General features: G+C 30.9%; 1 protein-coding gene across 9 annotated transcripts in view; it reads right to left on the bottom strand.

Annotated features, from left to right (window-relative positions):
- LOC143243213 (RNA polymerase II-associated factor 1 homolog) overlaps window positions 1-11,454 on the bottom strand; it is a 49,880-nt gene extending 38,426 nt beyond the window's left edge. For 6 of the 9 annotated variants that reach the window (XM_076487037.1, XM_076487039.1, XM_076487042.1 and 3 more), the window contains exons 1-2: window positions 11,347-11,454; window positions 5,854-5,929 (exon numbers count right to left, since the gene is read on the bottom strand). In XM_076487037.1, the coding sequence (XP_076343152.1) occupies window positions 5,854-5,929; window positions 11,347-11,361 (91 nt within the window). In that variant the 5' untranslated portion in view covers window positions 11,362-11,454. Of the gene's footprint in view, window positions 1-2,801; window positions 2,869-5,853; window positions 5,930-11,346 lie in introns of those variants that run through there. The other 3 variants (XM_076487043.1, XM_076487036.1, XM_076487038.1) reach the window with 3 other exon arrangements.
- Between the last annotated feature and the right edge of the window lie 4,399 nt (window positions 11,455-15,853).

The following is a 15,853-nucleotide window of genomic DNA, read 5'->3' as shown; positions in this document are numbered from 1 at the left end:
TACAAAGACACATTGATTCCACTCCACTCCTACGTCACTGACATGTATTTTCATCAGCTAAAACAAATTTTTATTTTTGTGAAGGTTTGCTCAACTATTTTCTACACTGCCAAAAAACCCAAAATATTTCCACAATACTAAACTAAAGAGCATCAAATGCCTTCAAATTTGAGGTACTGGAATTTCATTTTAACGTAAGCATTTTCCAATTTGCTTACACAAACTGAAATTATATTGGTGACAAATATGTGACACATAATTATATCATTCAAAGGAATATTTTGACTGTAAGTGTTCTGATAAGGTATGCTTAAGCAGCTTAAATTATCCTTGTTCTTTCTTTACATTCAGAAGGGGACATAAATCAGATATGTCTTTATACAAATGTTTTCACTTCTCACTAGCTTCAAGACTTTCACCTAAGCACATATTTATACATGACATTGCTGCATACTAATAAGTACATGAAAATCCTCCACTATATAAAGTGTGACTCATTAATAGCACAGCTCACTCCCTCTGTATTCAACCATCATTATAAGAGCAAGAAATGATGCACTAAAAGAAGCATGGGAGGTGTGAAAGGAAGTATCTATAAGAAATACATTTCAGTCCATGAAAATGTTGAAATGTTAAATTCTATTCACATACAACTATAATCCAGTGTTGAAACAGTGAAGGGATCACAAAAGCATAATTTACTTATATAAATAAATCCCCTTCAGGAAGCACTCAAAATGAACCAATAGCATGAGGCATTGTATACAATGGAATAGTACACAGACATACTTGTGGAAGACCACACATTGTTGGTATCAAGATACACTCTCTGTTTATAAAGAGTTGCTAGAAAGAGTGGAAATAAGCACAGTCCAGAAGACGGAACAGGCTCACAGAAGTGCTACATGTATAGTGTGGCTAGGAATGTCACACTGTACATGGTTGATAAACTCCACTTAAAAACACAGCATTGGGAATGTGTTATACAGGCCACAGTAAAAGGGTCCTCATGGTCTTCACTTGAAAATCAATGAGCCAGAATGAAAATCCATCAAAGTGCAAATTAATGTTACACTTTACACTAGATATACCCATTGCCTATTGGGATATACCCTGTGCAATCTACATGCAACTATCATATTTTGGAACAAAACCTTTTATTTTATGACTTATAGGAACAATAGGTACTTATTGGAGATTAAAATTTAAAATATATTTTACAATATTTATATCTGTATTACGTATCACTTTATAAAATGTTACATCACATTTATATACATTATTATATACCTAATAAGAGAGTGTACTAATTCTCAGTTGATAACACTTAACCGTACCTGCTTTATATCCTTTCTGTCGCATTTACTTTAGGATATTCAGAAGTGAATGTAAATAAAGATTAAGAATTGTTTAAGCTGCTTAAGCATACCATATCAGAAGACTTACAGTCTCAATATTCTTTTGAAGTAATTAAAAAGGTTTGGATGTGTACATATATATAGATCTTCATTTTAGACAGAACTATTTCCAAAATAACATCACTCTTGCAGGAAAGGATGGATATTGCCACACTGTCTTTAACTGACTCTGATCTCCAGGCCCTGTGAAGGAAAAGATGTTTCTCTCTTTAGATTCTGGAAAAATGAAGCTTCAGTGAAAGCATCATCCACACATTGTTTCTTCACAGACAAAGGAAAACCATGAAAAAGAATGAAAACTTGTAACATAGTCAGTGTAATCCATTAAGACAACACAGTAGCAAAAAAGTTCAATAAAAATGAAATGATGTTCACAAAATAATTTGTTGTGAACAAAGATGAGAACAGTTATGTCTGATCAATTCCTCATAAACTCAAATTTTTGAAAGTTTCTACCAATTTTCAACTTAGAATTAAAATTTAAAAGAATTACTCAAAATTCCCAATGAATTTGTTTTCTGTAAATTTATGGACATCATTTACAAACATCTCCTTTGAAAAACTAATTTTTCCAAATTTATTTCCAATACCAGTGCTTCAAAATCATATACTTTTTCTCTTATACTCCTAGCATTACAACAGTAACAATCAAGTCTATCCTTTTCTACTACTTCTGTACTAACTTACCACGCTAAATTTTTTATTTCCTCTTATTCTTTTTGTGTTAAGTTTTCTCTGGCCCTCACCACTGTTTAGTTTTAGTTTAAAACCTCCCTTATAGCTGTGTTAATAGTCTTAGAAAACAAGCCAGCTGCTACAGTATTTAAATGTAAACCACCCATTCCTAAAGCTCCCTTCTTCCGATGAACTTGATCGATACAAGTCCAGTCGGTCTGCTCATCCTTACAGTTTACTTACTAAAACCTAAACCTAACATTTAACCCTAGTAACCTACTTATAACTTCATTTACACAGTTAATTCTTGGTTATATTCTCCTCCTGTTCTCCCACATAGCATAATCTAATTATTTTGTCCTCATTTACCAACAGATTATTCTAACCACATATCTTGTCGATAAATCACCTACAACTTCAATATCCTTCTCTGATCCTTTTGTTTTCATTCTCTCCAACAGTTCATATGCAGAATCCAAATTCTGAAATTTCTTTGTCAACATAATAGGTTCATAACAAGTAAATTCATTAATTTTTACTCTAATACTAATAGCACTCTTTCTATCATCCTGAAAGTCACTGTCATCTGATATATCCCTTTCATATTAATAAATTATTCATCCTCTGACTACTGCTTCCATTTCCCATAATCTACAATTCTTTTCATTGCCTCTAACTTCTCCAAAATTCTACATAAAACTCGTATACCTGCGCCACTAATTTTCTTTAGTACGTAGCGACCTGGCATATCTTGGTGCTTAAGGTACTAGGCTTGTACTCTTGAGCGGCTAAAATAGGATTTACCGACTTTATAACGTCCTTTTGAATGAAAGAATACACACTAGTAAGGATGAAAGAGCGAGCATGTTATGTAACAGGTGGATTTGAACTCCCAATTCTTTGTTAATATTTATCCAATTTTTTCTTTTAATGTTTTGTGGGAAAACACTCATTAAAAAAATGAATAACATATATGTATTGTTTCCTGCATATTTTCTACGACTGTGATTGGACATCCACTAAGTAGAATTCAACAATAACTTGCAAGTAATGACGTCAATACTGATTATACTACAGAGTATCTTAGCAACGTTAAACGTGGAGAAAATAATTTCGGAAAGTTAGTGAAGAATAAGAAGCCTAAAAAATATTGATATTTCGTCTTATAAAAAGAGAAGTAAGATATTATAATGGAATTAACATTAAAAATTATTATTTTTGCTTAATTATATTTGCTGTCAAAACCCAACCCAAATGCATAAAAAATTAATTTTATCTCTTAAAAATGTGAAAAACCTGTACTATTATATCCAGAAACGAAATAATACAGCAGTTCCTTTACACAACTTGTTTCCAACCGAAAACCCCTCAGTCACTGCTTCTGTTAGTTAAGATTGGAGAGGCTAAAGGGATACAATTGTATCTGTAGGAAATAAAATCATAATATAAAACTAATACAGATGTCCTTTTAATTTGGGTTGTACGAGTTCTTGATAGGGGCCATTTACAATGTAATACTGTATACTAGAAAGAAAATTTATGGAAATGAAACCAGCAAGAAATCGTTGTACTGATTCATGATGAGGAAAAACCCACTTGAGAAAAATGTATTCTAAAGTGGGCTGGTATTGGTATTAACTGTTTGTTTGTTTTGGAATTTCGCACAAAGCTACTCGAGGGCTATCTGTGCTAGCCGTCCCTAATTTAGCAGTGTAAGACTAGAGGGAAGGCAGCTAGTCATCACCACTCACCGCCAACTCTTGGGCTACTCTTTTACCAACGAATAGTGGGATTGACCGTCACATTATAACGAACCCACGACTAAAAGGTCGAGCGTGTTTGGTGTGATGGGGAATCAAACTCGTGATCCTCAGATTACGAGTCGAGTGCCTTAAACACCTGGCTATGCCGGGCTATTTACAAAAAAAAGAAAAAAAAAGAACACTGCCCAAAATTTGTGTAGATATTATAATGTACATCAATTAATAGATAAGGAAGTGACTGAAAACAGAAAGGAAAAGAAAACCTCTAGAAGATTATTAAACCTTCTCAAGTGTGAAAACATTTAAAACTTTGCTAAACTAGTTTAAACACCTGGCCATGCCGGGATCTGTTTACTCTCTCTTCTGTAAAAGATGGTAAACTCAAGATTTCGTAAATAATTTTAATATTTTTGGAATATCTTCTTTCAAACATTTCCATTCACTTTATGTTTTTCTCTTATTGTGAAAATGTGTTGTTCTTATAGCAAAGCAACAACAGGAAATCCTCTCTGTCTACCAATGGGAAATCGAACGCTCGATTTTAGGATTGTAAATCCTTACTTATCATTAATTATGAATGTATTTTGAGATGAAACCTGTTGTGACTTACAATACCATATATATATTTTAGGCTCATAACAAATTATTAACTACTTTTCTTCAGGAAAGCTCATAAATCGAAAATCCTGTTTGATATAAACAAAGTTTAACAAATGTAGTTGATAGTTTATCTTGCTCTGTACCTATTTAATAAAAAAGTAGTTTATCGACTTCTAGAAGTTTGGTATAATAATATTAATGTCATATCAGTTCAAAACAACCCACCCTCATTGCACAGCGATATGTCGATAGACTTGAAGTGTTAGAAATCGAGTCTCGATATCTGTTATCCGTGGTGGACAGAGCCCAGATAGCTCAATGTTTAGTTTTATGTTTATTTTGTAGGGTTGTATCACTTCTCTGTCTTCATGAGTCATTAACTTTTGAAGTGGAGTCGTGCTTATCCTATTTACTAGTACAGATACTTAGCATACGTATGATGTAAAATGAGGACTTAATTAATTAATTATAATTTATCAACATGTACTGGTCCCCTGGAAGAACTGGTATCAACAGAAACAAAAGTATGAGAAGAGCAATTCTCTCCAAAAGCAAACAACTTGGAAACATGAAAAGTATTGAAAAACCAAAACTCCTCAAATGGTGTGGAATATGACAGACTAAAACAAAAAAGTGTTAAAAACAAAGAAAAACAGAGAGTCCAAATGTCTTCTCATTGATTACATTCTTACTTAGAAACATTGTTTTACTGAAAAGAAGAAATCACTGGCCAAACCCATGAATCTAATTTCCTAAGAATTAAAGTCTGTATATAACTTTGAACTAAATTCCTGGGAAATCTTATCAGTAGCACGTTCAGCTATAATGGGAATTTCTATCGTCAATACACTGATCATATATTACTGCAGCAGTAATTTGGTTTATCAACATATTAGATACCCAGAGCTCTCATGATTGTGAACAAATGTTCTTAATGTAAGGCTCAGGGAAAAGAGGAAAAATACCAGAGACAGGAATTTTGTTTCTTTTGTTGTTGTGGTTTTATTTCTGAAAATATTTTTGACAATTTGAAAGCTGCAGGAATATTCTTCTATGACATCATATGTTTATTCTGGTTTATCAAGTGCAGTATGTAATATTTAACTGATTGAAATCCAAATTATTTAAAAGATAAAAATTCATCTTGACCAAAAAATATGGAATTTAAACTTTTTATATTTGAAAAGAAAGATATAAACCCTTAATAGAATTAGATTTATCTTCATTAATTTTCTAAAAGGTACAACTAAAGATTGCCATTTAAACTCTTAAAATGCTTCAGTAGTTTAACACTAATAATACAAACACAGAAAACTGTACAGTTGATTTAAAAGACCTTTACACTTCACATTTTTAGTAGATAATAGATACATAGATAAAAAAATAAACTACATTACCTTCATCTCTCAAGTCCACGTAAATACTCTTCTTTTCACTTATAAAAAACACACAGTACAGATTTAGGATCAGTTCCTGAAATTAAAATAGTTACATCACCTTTTTTACAATAGATGAATGTAACTGAACTGTAGCCATGTTAAAAGTAACAAGATAAAACACTTCAATGTTGTTGTGTGTGATTTACATAAAGCAGACTTTGAACACTTGTTTTTATTCACCCTAAGAATATCAGTGATCTAAGTATTGAAAAACACACAAAAATATGAAAACTAATTTAATATTAAAGATAGCTATGTACAGTATAATAATTCATGCTTTCAGTTAATATGTACACAATACTTGTACCACACACTTGTTACATAAGTTGTTTTAATTCATTTAAAGTTATAAAAACAGATAAAATGTACCAACATGCATTTTTAAAATGTATAAAAATAACATTCAATAAAGTTACAGTAATATAATAACTTATGCTTTTTTGTTTTGAATGAGTTTTAACTATGTAAATAATTTCATTGTACTTATAAAGCCAATTATTGTTGGTTAGTCACAATTATCTACCTAATTTATGTCTCTCTAAGTGTTATAACTGCAAAACTCATATGCAATAAAATTGTATTTCTTTCCAACCACTCCTAAAGTAAATATTTAAATCTCACTGATAAAGAATAAATATTTATAATTACAAGTTGTACATAAATTTTAGTGCCAGACCTTAAACAAATACTGAAAATAAATATTTATAACCTTAAATGGGTGAAATTGTAAACCTGATGTTCCACACTTTAGAAATTCTTTTATATATAACTAATGCTAAAAAATTCCTTACTTATGTCAGGATTTCAAAGTCATGGAAATGTTTCTCTAAAAGTAGAAAGCAAAGAGGTTCCATCTTTAAACACATTTAAGACTACATATCAAGAGCAATATTAATATGGTAGAATACATCATGATGTATTTCAGTTTCTATATAATACATAAGGTATAAAAACCATAATAATTCTGAAAAGTATTTTAACTTTTTCTTGAATAACTCAGTCTGAAAGATTCAACTTATGTTATTATTTGCTATTTCTAAGAAATAAAATCTTAAAAAACCTTTATGACCTACTTAGACAGCCAGATCATTGATGTATCCAAAGATAATCTGTATTAAAAACACTTATGTAGTAATTCTTAAAAGTCTTCAGTTAACTATAAAATCCTATGTTTGTTAGTACTATGAAACCTCACATTGACATATTCTCCTGCTCATTTTACACCACTTCAAAACAAGCAAATGCAATAATGGGAAAAAAGAAAAAAAATCAAAATTTTTGTATTTATATGTTTACCAAAACATGCCATATCAACATGTAGGGGGAGGTTAAGTGATTAACAATATATCACGCATTTCGTGATGACGACAAACCAACTTGAAGTAAAAATGTATTTCAGAACAACTGTTGCAAACTCCTTCTTTGTTGATCTGAATATAACCTAAGAAGGTCAAAACATTGTTTTCAGTTTTATTTTGGTATAACCAGTTGTTCTGAGATACATATCACATACTTGTTATGTTACTGGAAAGTCATACAACAATAGGAATATACAAATTTCATAATTTCTTGCTCACACTCTCTATTGAATTACACAGAAATAACTTATGGGAAAGCTAGTCTAATCTAGCTTTTGTATTAGGTACAATTAAGATAATAAACTTTACTCCATACACAAATTACACTGCACAACAATTTTTCTTTTAAATGTTTTGCTTCCTGAAAAGGTTTTGCTGATTGTGACAGGTACCTGGTGGGTATGCACAAATACAGTTTTGGTTTTGCTTCATCATGTGGAAACTTTGAGAAATAAACAGTTAATTGTTTACTGGCAATAACTTATTTAAATGTGTTAATGTTTGTAATATGCTATTAAGTTCAACATAATTAAAAGTGTTTTGCTCCTGATTTTTGTTTGTATTCAATGTCCGGTGCATCACGTTGCAGTGTCCAACAGTAGTCAGCAAGCATTGACAAATTCCAGTTGCCCTGATATTGTTTTCCCATGGTAGCAAAACTGAAGATTTCAACGAAACTGTACGTAATGGGCAAATTTGGATATGATTTTTGTGTTCAGCAGCCAAAACTCTACAAGGAACACCCAACAGTGTTCAAGAAGCAAAAACTTTGTTGTGCAGTGTTATCTAACATCAACTTCATTCTCCACAAGCAAGGAAAAGTGACAGAAAAAACCTATTTCATAATATAAATAGTAGTATTTTACCTTTCTGTGTTGTTACAGATTTGAATATCAAGTTCAGGTCCTCAATTTCCTTCCTACTTGTTGATCTACCTAAGGTAATGTGAGTAGAGTGTGATTACTCTTCTAATACCAGCAATTTGTTTGAACCTTTGTATCAATAACTTCAATAAACATTGCATACTATTTCATTGATTAAGTGAACAAATCATGCATTACAAAGATAATTAGAGTTTTAAAGTATTCAAAATATATTATCTGATACATGTTCATTAAAAATAATGTGACAGCTGTTAAGATGAAAACTACACTGTGAATTTGACATTAATGTGGTACTTCTAAGATTACTATATGGAAGTATGATTTTACAAAGCCTTTCATACTGTTTTTGTTCCTACTTTCCTGCAGACAATGTTGATGATAATTATGAAATTACAAAGTGTTAAAGACATGTTAAAAAGGCCATCACAAAATTTTGCAGTTTCAAACACTGGTAAAAGTTAAGGTAGCCTTGGATACCTGGTTGGACTGTAATATTTTGAATGCTAATGCACTGTCTTCTCATGAAGTTTATAAGAACTGACCACACCTTTTCAGCATGATATTAAAGCAGTAAAATAAGATAAATAACACCCAGAATTTGCCTTTATCAGACCCAACTTAAATACATCTGATCTATTCAGGATGTGTGTGTGTGTTGGTGTGCATCACCACTGAATATACCCCAAATCAGTCATTTTCTGACCTCAACAAAGTATTTGGTTATTTCAAAAAACATATTTGATACACCAGCCAAAGAATACTATAAAAAACAGAAACAAGAAACAGTCTCACCTCTGCCTTACACACCATCCCATGTGCACCAGACAAAACAACATCACCAAACAAGAAGCATCACAACATAATTGAAAAAACAATTAGTCAACATGACTATAATCCATAATTACTACACGACCTGTGTGAGGTCACTCACACAATCAGCAGAACTTCACAAGTAGCATGGAAATTTCTAAGGCAGACATAAAGACAGCTTTCTGTGCAAGATGTGAACTGCCTCTAAAAAGATTAATTTTTGATTACTGAATGTTGAAGATAGTAATAATTGGACACACAAGTTGATTATTTTCATAAAATTAATTCATTACTTTGCATGAAACCAACTGATATAATCAATTCTCATAGGAATACAATTGTATTTCATTCTGATTAAGAAATTTTGAAATTTAACCATGAATCTTGCAACAATAAGTTATTTTACGGTCTGGCCTAAAGCTAAGCAATGTAAATCTAAATCTAAAATAGTCAAAGTGAGAAAAAAATAGTGCCACCATCAATACAGATACCAATTTATTTTAGTTTCTGGTCAAACACATTAAAATTACAATTAGTTGATATAAATAAATCAACTTTTTTTAGACTGTTTGCAAATTTTTAACACTGCTTCCACAAGCCAGACACCCAGGATTTGTGCTGAATGACTGCCCTTAATAAATAACATCCTTCTAGAATGAGCTAAAACTCACTTTTAGAGTTTTCAGGTTGAACAAAAATCTCCCACAAAGTTTTATGAAAAAAAAATATGCAGATTTAGTAATGCTATTCCAAGTTTTTGACTCCCATAGCACACAGTGGTAAACTTGGAAGATGTGTATGTTGTGTTATTGACTATTTGCTTTCATTCTTGCTTTTAGTTTTCAAAGTAGATACAAAATCCACGACCTTCATATCAGTGGGACAGTTCTCATCTAGCTATTTCAAAAGTTTGTTCTTCAATCTATCTTTCATTTCTTTAAACATCATTGACTAGCATATCAGTGCAAGTATAACTTTCTCTGGCAAAACTTGTTGCATATTACTGGCATATGAGAATAGTTTTGTATCATCAGATTTAATTGTATTTCCAGTCATGTTCATAAGATCATCTGGATCTCCTGGAAGTAACATAGTACAAAGAATCCTTAATCCTGCCATGCAGAATGCAAGCAATCAACTGTTCTTTTCAAGAGCACTGAAACTTGATGCTTTTCATAGAGCTTCTTGATTTGAAAAGTTTAATGTTGTTGTGGATTCAATACCAAATTGAATCGGCATTGCTCCTGTGCCATGTTGAAATACCACAACAATGTCTTGCTTTTACACTTCAATTCTTGGATAATCTGCATCATTCATTCAGTGTCACAAACTCCATGGGATCCTCAGAAGTACTGCTAGGCATTTCATCTTCATCACTCTCCAGTGGAATAGATGAATCAGTCCTTCCTTTTTTCTTTCTTCATACTTATAATTTACCTTGCAGCTCTTTCACACCTGCTTTTTATGCCATTTTGACCTCTAAGTCTGAACCATTGCATCTACACTGTCACTTTGAACTTACAAGCTACTTTCTTCTTTTCCTGTATTAATGTTACTTTATCAATAGAGGATCAGTATACTTAATCACTGAATGTTGTAGCATGTTGATATCTGTTTTGTGGCCAGCTGCAGATCCAGTTTTAACAAACTGTGTAACAGTTGTCTGTTTTTTGGCTAATGAGATTTTGGTAAAGGCATCAGCCAATAAACAAAATATCCAGATTGACAGCAATGTACAATTATCTACCCATGTTGTTTCTGGTCTTGTATCTGAATTTGTTTTAATGAAAAACTATTTAATATTATAAAAAATATTAAAATAAAAAAAATAGTTTTTCATAGTTTAAAACTTTCACATAAAAAGTCACTAAAGCAATTAAATTAAAAGGAAAAGTACTTGTCCTATTAAACACTCTTGATGATTTACTCGTTACTTCACATGGACAAGTGACAGTGAGAATAAAACCATAATAATTTGCAGGACTCACTCAACAACTGGAAAAGCCTTTTTTTCTTATTACGATAAAGCCACAATTCAAAGTGACAGGACATGCATTTATTTCACCATTGCCTTTAAAGTTTAAAAATCGTAAATTTACAATTTATGTTGTCCCTATTTATGTTATATACTAATAATTTAATTTTAAAATGTTGTCCAAATCTACTTACATTGAACATTTGTAATAATATTGCACATACTACTTATAATTAGCATGAACAATTATTATGTGGCTAACTAACTCATTTTTGTATTAACACTCACAGACTGGAATTAGGCTCAGCCGCTACGATAAATTCAAGTCACAGTATATTACTTTAAAGTCCAAATATTGCACTAGTTACAATTTACATAATTCAGAATTTCAATGCCTATGTATACAACAATAAAATTGTTTTACTTTGATATATTTCATTCTTCTGATCAACTTTCTTTCCTGGTTCGTTTAGTTTTTTCCTTTAGAGACATCACTTCACTAAATTAAAACTATAAAAAATTGTCAGTTTCCCGCGTTGTTAGCTATCCATATGTGTTATCAAGCGACCTCTACAGTTTCGAACAAAGAGTACAACGGAGTCTGCAAGAAAGTTCTCGTCATATTAAGAAAATAAAAAAGCATACGTATGTTTATATTCTTATCATTGTTAGTAGAACAGAATATTTTGAAATATTAGTAGTATTATTAGGTTAAAAGGTGAGAAATAGGACATGACTGATATCATAATAGTTGTCTCCAGATCCTAAGATAAGTAATTAATATGATTTTAATCTGTAATTTTTTGATATTGCATTAGTTCTGGAACTAGCGCTCATACCCACGAAATGTGTAAAGCTAAAATTCTATGTCGGATACTGATAAAACTCAAAGCTGGTAGTAGAGGTAGTTGTACGTTAATTATTGCAAATACAAATTATAAATTAAAGTTTTTCAAAGTGTGTATGAGATTGGGATAAATGGCTCATTTATTATCTGAGTTCACAATATTTTGTGACACAATAACTTGTAAGTTACTCAAAATTTCGAATAGAAAGACTTGCATTTTCAAAGCAGTATATTTTAATTTTAGATTGTAACATAGTTTAGTTGGACATCAGTTTGTTTGTTTAGAATTAAGCACAAAGCTGCACAATGGGCTCTCTGTGCTCTGTCCACCATGGGCATCGAAACCCAGATTTTAGTGGTGTGAGTCTGCAGACATACCGTTGTGCCATTAGGGGCTTGGACATCAGTATGAGCACTTTTCTAACATCTAAATTGTATTTTATTAGGTGTCAGTTTAGTCCTCAAATGTTACCTTAGAGTATTAATAACAGACATAATACATTTAGCAGATTAAGTAAAAAATATTAATTCTTAAATCATTTGTCTTGATTGATAATGTAGTAAACTGCTGTTGTGGCATATAACACAACTCATTAAGGATATTCATTTGGAGCATTCTTGGAAATTTCACACACATACATTTATATTCTTGTGGGATCACTGGCCATTAATAGAAAGCCAAAGGGTCTGATATTACTGAAGATGAAAACATTTTTAAATTGTTCAGTTACTTATTTTGCTTATGCTTGTGACTGTTTTTGGATAAAATACAAATAATTTTCACAATAAAATGTTATTACTTAACTTTCAAATATATGCACATTTTATAGAAATTTAATATAAAACATTTTCACTATTTCAGTGTTAATTTGATAAAAATACGTATACACTGAATATACTTTATATGTGTATATAAAGTCATAAAGTATAGCAGTTTATAAAATAATTTTAAAAAATATTTTGAGTATGATATTTTTATTGTTTGAGTAATCTATGATTATACAAGATAACAGTACACTCTCACATAACTTTGAAAGGTATTTTTTTGAACATTTAATTATTTTTCTATTGTAAATAATATGATATGATGATGGATTTTTAATGAATCTTTGTATGCATTGGAGCCTTTTTAACAATAAAATATTGTTTTCACTGCATAATACTCCTGTCTTACAGGTAAATATCAGTTATTCTCTTTGAAATGAAACATCTGTTTTCAATTGCCTAACTTTAAACTTCATACAACTTTTGAACCACTTACTTAATCAAATGAGATTCTGGTTCTTATTCCATAGTATCAACTATTATTTGTATCTTGATAAAATTATTGCAAATATTAACAACAAAGGCACCATATATAAATATGTTTGGAATCCCATTAGAAAATAATGGTGGTGTGAAGGTTTAACATTATTTAAGTATGATTATTTACACACATTGAAAAACCTTCAGTAGTCTAATGTATTTGACTGAGGTGAAAAAAGCTAAAAGAATTAAGTATCCTTTTTTTAGAGAATATATAATTTGAAAACAAGAAGGCAATTTTAACCTTGATATAAGATTTTGATTTGGGCTACCATTGCATTTAATAGCTTATAAGGCTCGCTGGCATACAACAACTACAGTAGTGGTTGGAATACTAGTTTGTTATAACAACAGTTTTTATGATATGAAGTTTGTGAATGCTAACTTAGAAAAGGCATTCACTCCATAACAACTGTTATACAAGTGTTCATTGTCTGTTCCCTAGTAGGACAGAGGTAAGTCTTTGAATTTATAATGCTAAAATCAGGGTTTTGGTTCCCCTTGGTGGACACAGCAGATAGCCCTTTGTTGCTTTGCTATAACAAAACAAACACATTCTGTCTGATATGTTTAGAATATTATCTACCATCCACTCACCATATTGTCTGACTGAAATAATATATGAATGAAATCATTAGTTCTTTAATGCATGTAATAAACCTTTGAAGTCAATAGTACATGTAGTTTTGAAAATAATTAATGCATTCAGAGGGAGATATTAAGTTTCTAACTTGTTATATTATATTCATAAAGTTTATTTGCAATTTTTATCTATTTTGTTTCACACAACTATTTAAAAGTTATTATATTTTATCAGAATATCTCTCCTTTATGATTGAACCTTTTTATATTTATTACTCATGTAAAATAATAACATTTGGTCAATCTAGAATCTCTTAAAGCTGAAAAGAAATTATATCTGAGACAGCTCATATCCTTATGTTTTCATTATCAACTTTGAGGGTTATTTTTAGGAGTCACAGGACGATGGAAAAATTCCACACGTATAAAAAATTTGCTAATATGTTCTTGGGCTATGTAGCAGTGGTAGTGGATTTATCAAGTGGAAGCTGACGTATGTTCTCCATAGAGAGCCATTGTGTGGGTTTTTTGTACATTAAAACACAGCTGGCTACAGTACAATGTTTTATCTCATTAGACAGGACTTATTGTACAAACAGTACTGGTATGTTTTTTTTTTCTGGTCACAATCAGCTATGTTTTTTGAGTGGTTGTGATGCATGCTTTGTTAAATAGTGGGGTTTAACTACATTGCTTTAGTGATTATGTTGTGAATTCCATTTCCTGAAGATAGATAATTATAACCTTCCTTATTTGGTAAAACATAACTGGAGTAATCATGTTGTATATTTTGTTTTTTAGTGAGGTATGAGTTTAGTGCGTTATGTAATCATGGTATTTGATTTTTGTCCTGTTGAGATGTGAATCCAGAGTTTTGGTATCATGAAAATTCTAGTCAGAAATAATATTATCTAGATATTTTCAAACATTTGTTAACTTTTCATGAGTCTATGCAATCGCTGTCTTCAGCAATTTTTTACTCGTGAAAAAATTTAAAGGAACTCAGCATTGTCAGTTTTTATGCCCCTGTAAAAGTGTTTCTTGTGCATAACATCAGGGTCATAAAAGCAAGAACTTGTTTACCCTTTTTAATACTACTAAAATATTAGGGAATAAACATTTGATCATATTTTAGGTTTTGTAACGTCATTAAAACTTTAAATTACTTTTCCATTATTTACAATTTGTTACCCTCTTATTAGTTACAAAAAAACAATGTGCTCATTTCCTTTAAAGGAGTTTCAAAGGAGATGACAGGGTTTATAATTTTGTTGTTTTCTGACAATAATTATATTTGCTCAGGCTGCAAGCTAAGAAGTAATGCATTAAATTAATCTTGATTCTCCTTTATTATGTTTATAACAAATACCTGATTATGAGTTCCAATAAAAAATTGCTAGGTTTATCAACAGCTTTACTTAAAACCTTTAGATACCTACCTTGTAGCTTAAAATTGGAAAATGTCACTACCACAGCAGCTTCTTGGATATAAAATATGGCAATTATCAGTCAGGTTTTCAAAGAAATCTATGCGGTCTTGATGACATTCTGTAAGCCCTGACATAATGTGATTGGGATTAACTTGTTGCTGCTTGCTGGTAATATCAGCAGCAGGTTACCACAGAGATGTATTGTTCTTAGTATACATATACAGTAAATGCCATTGAAATAATGTGCTTTATGTAATTTCAGATTACTGTACCTAAATAAGCAGCTGTTTTATGTAGGATGAAATTCTCCTGCAGGGTTAAGAACCTAAAAGAACAAACCAACATTTATTATTATAGAGTATATATAGTTGCAAATCTACAGTATGACTTAAACGAGTCTTACAAATCATAAACGATCAAGTCTGATTGTAAGCACTTGTCTGCAATGGCAGATTCATTGCTCTTAACTTTAACCATCTGTTCCTAGAAGTATTTCTTTAGACGTCACTGAACCAAGAAGTTTAGAAATAGTAGATATTTTATTTTTACCTAAAACATGAATGAATTTTTATTTCTTAAAAAAGTTATAGAAGTTGCTATTTAAGAAATGTTTTCTTGCAGGAAAGACAAATAGAAAGTTCACTAACATAAGTTTCAGTATTAAATGATAAATAGAAAAAAACAGAAAATAAATATGCAAATCAGTTACATGTTGCGATGATGTAAGGAAAACACTAGGTAAAAAAAAATTAATTAAAGAAAAGCAA

Source organism: Tachypleus tridentatus, unplaced genomic scaffold (genome assembly GCF_004210375.1).
Source record: "Tachypleus tridentatus isolate NWPU-2018 unplaced genomic scaffold, ASM421037v1 Hic_cluster_2, whole genome shotgun sequence".
Taxonomy (NCBI): domain Eukaryota; kingdom Metazoa; phylum Arthropoda; class Merostomata; order Xiphosura; family Limulidae; genus Tachypleus; species Tachypleus tridentatus.
The sequence above is the reverse complement of the archived record's forward strand: the minus strand, read 5'-3'. Positions and strand labels throughout refer to the sequence as shown.